At 35.3% G+C, this 5,879-nt stretch overlaps 2 protein-coding genes across 3 annotated transcripts in view; one reads left to right on the top strand and one right to left on the bottom strand.

Annotated features, from left to right (window-relative positions):
* The window catches only part of LOC111437346 (myb family transcription factor PHL11-like), a 5,031-nt gene extending 3,626 nt beyond the window's left edge, over positions 1-1,405 (bottom strand). Inside the window, exons 1-2 of one of the 2 annotated variants that reach the window (XM_023075260.1) lie at positions 1,081-1,405; positions 688-944 (exon numbers count right to left, since the gene is read on the bottom strand). In XM_023075260.1, coding sequence (XP_022931028.1) covers positions 688-814 — 127 coding nt within the window. In that variant the 5' untranslated portion in view covers positions 815-944; positions 1,081-1,405. Of the gene's footprint in view, positions 1-687 lie in introns of both variants that reach the window. The other variant, XM_023075259.1, reaches the window with a different exon arrangement.
* An 814-nt stretch (positions 1,406-2,219) lies between these two features.
* LOC111437349 lies at positions 2,220-4,989 on the top strand. The gene is made up of 4 exons (XM_023075263.1): positions 2,220-2,521; positions 2,748-2,851; positions 2,953-3,037; positions 4,649-4,989. The coding sequence occupies exons 1-4, from the start codon at positions 2,294-2,296 to the stop codon at positions 4,736-4,738; spliced, it is 507 nt and encodes a 168-aa protein (XP_022931031.1). The 5' UTR covers positions 2,220-2,293; the 3' UTR covers positions 4,739-4,989.
* The last annotated feature ends 890 nt before the right edge of the window (positions 4,990-5,879 follow it).

The raw sequence follows: 5,879 nt of genomic DNA, 5'->3' as shown, positions 1-5,879 counted from the left end.
AAAAAAAAAAAAAAAAAAAAAAAAAAAAAAAAAAAAAAAAAAAAAAAAAGCAGCAGGGATATATAGGCTAGTTTACAGTATACTATAAGTTCGAAGTATCAACATAAAAAATAAAAAAAATAAAAAAAATTCTTAATTCGACTGCTAAAAGTATTCATCTACTTCTCATGTCCATGAATTGATGGGATTGTCTAGAAAAGCACTTGGGCGATCAGTCAGTCTTTCTCTTCAGACTGGCGATTGGAGAAGGGACAAAAGGAAAAGGAACTACCGACAGTTGACTACAATACTGCCATTGGCAGCATCTAAAGTAGAATGCTCTAACAACTGATGACAGATCTCCATCAAGAAGCAAATTACGAAATGAATTTAAATTATGTCCTGTTACCCACGAACATCATTGAATCACCACTTCATTTCCCAAAACAATAATTAGACGAATTCGTTTGATAGTAAGCTGCAATTTACATATAGCTAATGAGATTGGAAGAATTCGCCTAGAAAGCCATTAATATCTCTCAGTTTCAGCAATATAAGAACACAGAACAAGGTCAACAAATATTCGATATAAAATACGATATTTTAATGTTCAAGATCATCATTCAAAAAAGAGAGAAAATTTCAAACCAGGCGCAATTTTAAAAAAGATTACAAGGAAACTGCAAGAATGATGAACGCGAAACTTACTTCCAGGGCCACCGAGCTTGGTGACAGCGTCCACAAAACGGTCGTGAAGATCAGCCGTCCATCTCAGCCTTGGCTTCGGGTCTCTCGTCATCAGCACGCCATTCTCATACGGATAATTCCGTTCCATTTTCCAGCAGATCGAAAATTCAACTCATCAACCTCACCATTTTCCTTCTTTCTCTACTTTCCTTCCCTTCTCTACGCCAAATTTCAGTCTCTCCCTACTCAGCTCTAATTAATAATCCTCATTCTTCTTCCTAAAAGATACTTTCAATCCAATCACACTTCAAATTCAAGGATGTTAACTGAATGGATAAGCCAGAGCTGACTAATTTAACACAGAAAACAACTCGACTTCAATCGGCAACAAATCAAGTGAAGGAAATCAATCACCGTTAGGCTCTGATCACTGATGACTCCTCGATCTTCTTCCAACACAGAAATGTCCAATCCAATCACACTTGAAACATCAACGACCTCAAGGCATAGACTACTGAGTACATTCCTCGATCCTCTTCGCCCAAACACAAAATACTTGCATTAATCCAACAAATCACGCTTCAAATTCAGAGATGATCATGGAATAAAATAGTCGTAGAACAGAAACTCAACACAAAAACAAACCCGGCTTACATTCGGAAACAAAGACAGTGAAGGGAATAATCAATGGCGGGGCAGAGGGAAGCAAATGGAGCGAACCACGGCGACGAATATGAAGGCAACACTAAATCCATAATAGAAAAAGAAAATATACGAGGCGCCAAGTATCCTTTCTTACGGTCTCCTCCACGAATAGCAACCGTTCGATCAATGATATCTTTGACTGGGCAGTTAAAAATGCGGATGTCGAGAGGAAAAGGCAGGTTCACCGTGAGAACAATGTAGACGATAATTTTAATGTGCCACATGGATGCCAGCGTGGATTATTCGTCCGGCGTCCACGGGTAAAGGAATATTAGCAGAGTCACGTGGCGCGTAGGTTTGGCGCGTGTATATCAAGGAATACGACGTAGAGAACAATTATGGTCTATTTTTTATGTTTCAAATATATGTTTAATTGAATTTTTTAGTTTTTTTTTTCTTCAATTTATATTTTTTAAAATTTTAGTTTTTATTTGTAAATTTAAGCGTTGCTTTTGTAATTGAATTTATTTAAATTTAATTATGATATTTACATTGAAAATAATTCATTTTCTTTATATATATATATAGTGGTTGGATTGATAATGTTTAACATATTTAAGATATATATTTTTTTTTATAGTACTTTATTTTTATTAAAAAAAATTATATTTTCAAAAGTTTCAATTTTGTATTTAAAAGTATCCTTATAATTTTAGTTTTATATTTGATTTTTTTTAATTTTTCAAATTGGTTAAGAAAAATAATGAGAAAAAAAATTTAACTCAATATTAATAACGAAATACTTAAAATTTTAAAAATTAAATTCATAAGTTGGGTTTAAGTGTAAATCGCCCCGTTTTTATTGGGCCTGGGCCTTAGGCCCAAATTGGTGAAAATGTAAAGGCGCCAATACCAACCTTCGCCTAGCGTAGGTTTCTCTCTCTCTTTAACAATTCCCTTTGGTCATACGACGGCGACGACGATGCTCAGGTGGTGTTCGAAGCTTCGATCTGCGGCGGCGAAACCATCTCAAATTGTACATAGCGTTTCTTCCACCCGCAGGATCTTTCACTCTGCTCCATCACTTTACCAGCCTCTCCATTTCTCTCCGAATAATTTGAGTTCCAGGTCCCTTCTCAATGCATCTTTACAGACTCATTCTTCGCTTGCAGCTTACCAGTGCATTCGATCTTCGCTCTCACCTCTCTATGTAAGTTTAGTTTAGTTTCGTTTTCTTTGGTTATTTTGTTTAGTTCGTTGAGATGCTTGGAGTTATATATTGGATTTTCGGGAAATGCTTGGGAGGTAGGGGAATCGCTTGATTTTGAGCTGATGAAAGGAATTGTTTGGGAAAAATTGACTCACTGGAGTCTCTATTCCCGTATTTCTTTGTTTGCACCATTTGATATTAAACGATGTTCGGTTACATAATTAAGGCTGTTCAAGTGCGACATGTTTCGTCAAGAGAGCGAAAGAAGAGGAGAAAGCCGATGACGCCAGTTACTTCCAAATTGAAGAAAACGAAGATAAAATGTTACTCGTGAGTTTTCAAAATTATGGTTTTTATTAATGAATTTTGGTTCTTTATCATTATTGTCTTGCAAGTTTGTGAGTAAATGACACACTAAGATTTTCGATCAGGTCTTACAAGTCTAGGTTTTGGGTGAGGAAGGATGGGAGCATTAAACGTAGAAAGGAAGGGAAAAGGCACAATGCTCATTTGAAGGTTTGTCATTCTGTTTTATCAAATATGCTCCTTGGTTTAGTATTGTTTTGGCGTAGATATGTAAGTATTTGGAGGGCAGAGATTAGCTATACCATGTAAATTGTCCATTCTCTGAAAATTTCGTTTCAAGTTAGCTCATGTCTATCACTACATTGCACCTGGCCTCTGGGTTTAAGCAGATATATATAATGCTTGTTTATATGTTTTACGCGTCTTAATAATAATTTGCGTTTCAACCACTTCTTTTGTTTAGAATTGTAACCCTTAAGCAGAATGATTGAGCCTTTGATCTTAGCATTACTGATCGATTTATGATTTCGTTTTTAGAAAAGAACTGAATTTTGGTCGTTTTTTTGTTGTTCTATGTAGTTTAGACTATCTAATATATGCTAATGCTAATTTTAGTTCTCAGTTCTTCATGCTTAAATTGTAGCACGTGTTTAATGTGTATCTTTAATAGCTTTTGGAGATAGTTTTGAGGAGNTTCTCCCCCCCCCCCCCCGGCGGGAATGATGTCAACGATTTCTGCTCTTCATTTTCATTTCACAACTCCCATGTCTTTTATGAAGCTTAATACTCATGCTAGGGCATCTTTCTTGTTCAAAAAGATAAAGTAAATGCTTTTGTGAACTATTTGTTTGCATTTTAATCCTAAAGCTATCGTCGAGCATTGTATGTCCATCAATAAGGTCTTATCCTTAAAGTTATCATTATGATTGAGCATCTTGTGTCCATCAATAAGCCCTTATCCCCAAAACTTATTATTGCTATAATTATTCGAGACACAATATGGGAGAATGTGGCTAACTCAACCTTCCATCAAGTTGTCTTTAGCATCATTTTATGGGAAAGTTGGGCTCCTTTAAGGACTCCTTGAATCTTGGAGTCTAGAAGTCATGGGGATATTAGGATCAAGAAGCAAGAGAATTGAGGGTTAGGTTTCTGGATGGGCTTGTAAATATGGCCTCTTTGAGTGACTTCTTAAAGATGAACGAAGCCTATCTAAAAGCGTAGTTTGCGCAGGTAATTAGGAAAGAGGCGATAAGTTGGAGGCAAAAGCTTAAGTTAGATGGGTGGGGGAAGGAGATTGCGATTCTGAAGACTTCAATAAAATCACCAGCGGAGGGAGTAAGAACACTATATGCCCTTTGGAGAATGACAATGGCGAGAGGCTTCGAGGGGAAAAGAGATTGAGAAGAAGATAGCCCTTTTTTTTTGCTTCTCTCTATGCTTCAGTAGTTCTTAACTATGTATGTGTGAGATCCCACGTCGCAAAACATTCTTTATAAGGATATGAAGACTTCTCTCTAGCAGTCGTATTTTAAAAACTTTGAGGTGAAGCCCAAAAAGGAAAACCAAAAGAACAATATCTGCTAGCAGTAGACTTGGGTCGCTATAGTATGTATGAGACTATTTTCTCATCTATACACTAGAGTTGCATACACTAGCTTTTTAGCTATGTACCTCCGACATGCATCGGATGGCTCTTCACTCCTTTATTCCCTTCCATTTTATTTTTTCTCGCTATTTTAATATACTTCATTGAGCCAATTCAAAATGCAAAACTCAAACTTCTCGTAATTAACCATGTTGTTTGTATTTTCAATGCAGTCCAAAAAAGCAAAGCGTAGACTGAGACAGCCAGGCACTGTCCCATTGGCTTATGCCAAGGTAATGAAGAAGCTCAACTTTTGTGGTTAAATTATTGGTACAAGTCTCCTGTCGTGCTAGTTTCAAGATCACCATCGAGATATCAGTCCTTGCTCATCTTTTGGATTTTATATTAAGTGCCTTAGAACAAACTAAGAAAACAATTATTTCTTCTTTATTTGAAGTTTTGATGATAGAGATGATTGTGATTAAAAACGAGGTGATCTTTCAATTGTCTCCTTGTACCCTGAGTTAACCCCTAACAGTGTCCAATAATATTTATCTTTCGCATGGGATACGGTCCTACATGTGGCTTGCAATTACCATTTAATTTTCTATCCCTTTCATATTTCCCAATAAATTTGTCGAGGATCAAAAGGGGAGATTCTAGGTCGGATATTTGTGGAGATCGAGTTTGTTATATGATCGAGTTTCCAATAAAACATGTGATAATGTGATATCGTTTAGTTTTTTAAGATTTTGATTGAATTAAATGAATTAAAATTATCTTGGTTCATCCCGCTTCATGAATTGCCAAAACATCTCTTTTTCTTAAAAATGAAATACTAGTATGTAAATAAATTCACAGAAACTTTCTCCGATGTGAATCCAGAAAGTTTTTGGGCAAGATAAGGAAGGAGCATGTCAGTCCCCTCGAAATGATCTCGAGCTATTTACTCCCTCTCTTCTTCAAGTTGAGCTACTTCCTCTCGCTACTTCGTTACCTATAAAGAAGAGAGTTTTCCCGATGGCCGCGCTGGTGGAGGAGGGTACCTTTTCACAAGAGAGGGTATCCACTTCGGCTTGGAAGAAGCTTAACCCAAAAAAAGTTATCATATGCTCGTATCATAAGAACGTCTTATTAAAAAAAATATATCATCTTATAATTCTCACTTTCGAAAACCTTTTTATCTATGAAAACTATATAACAAAGTTATAGGGCAAATTTTCTTGAAATTCTTCCATTTTCCAAAGTTTATTTAATTTATAAACTATCTTTTAATTTTATTTTAAAAAACTAGAAACTAAATTTCATTCTCTCATATTTAATTCACACAAACTTTGAGTTATTCTCACGTCCTATTAGATAAAGAGATTTCTACTTCAAATATTAATTTTAAAAATTTACAACAAAAAAAAAAAAAAAAAAAAAAAAAAAAAAAAAAAAAAAAAAAAAAAAAAAAAAAAAAAA

This window comes from Cucurbita moschata, unplaced genomic scaffold, assembly GCF_002738365.1.
Source record: "Cucurbita moschata cultivar Rifu unplaced genomic scaffold, Cmos_1.0 Cmo_Scf00063, whole genome shotgun sequence".
Classification (NCBI taxonomy): domain Eukaryota; kingdom Viridiplantae; phylum Streptophyta; class Magnoliopsida; order Cucurbitales; family Cucurbitaceae; genus Cucurbita; species Cucurbita moschata.
This window is presented reverse-complemented; position numbering and strand designations above follow the sequence as displayed.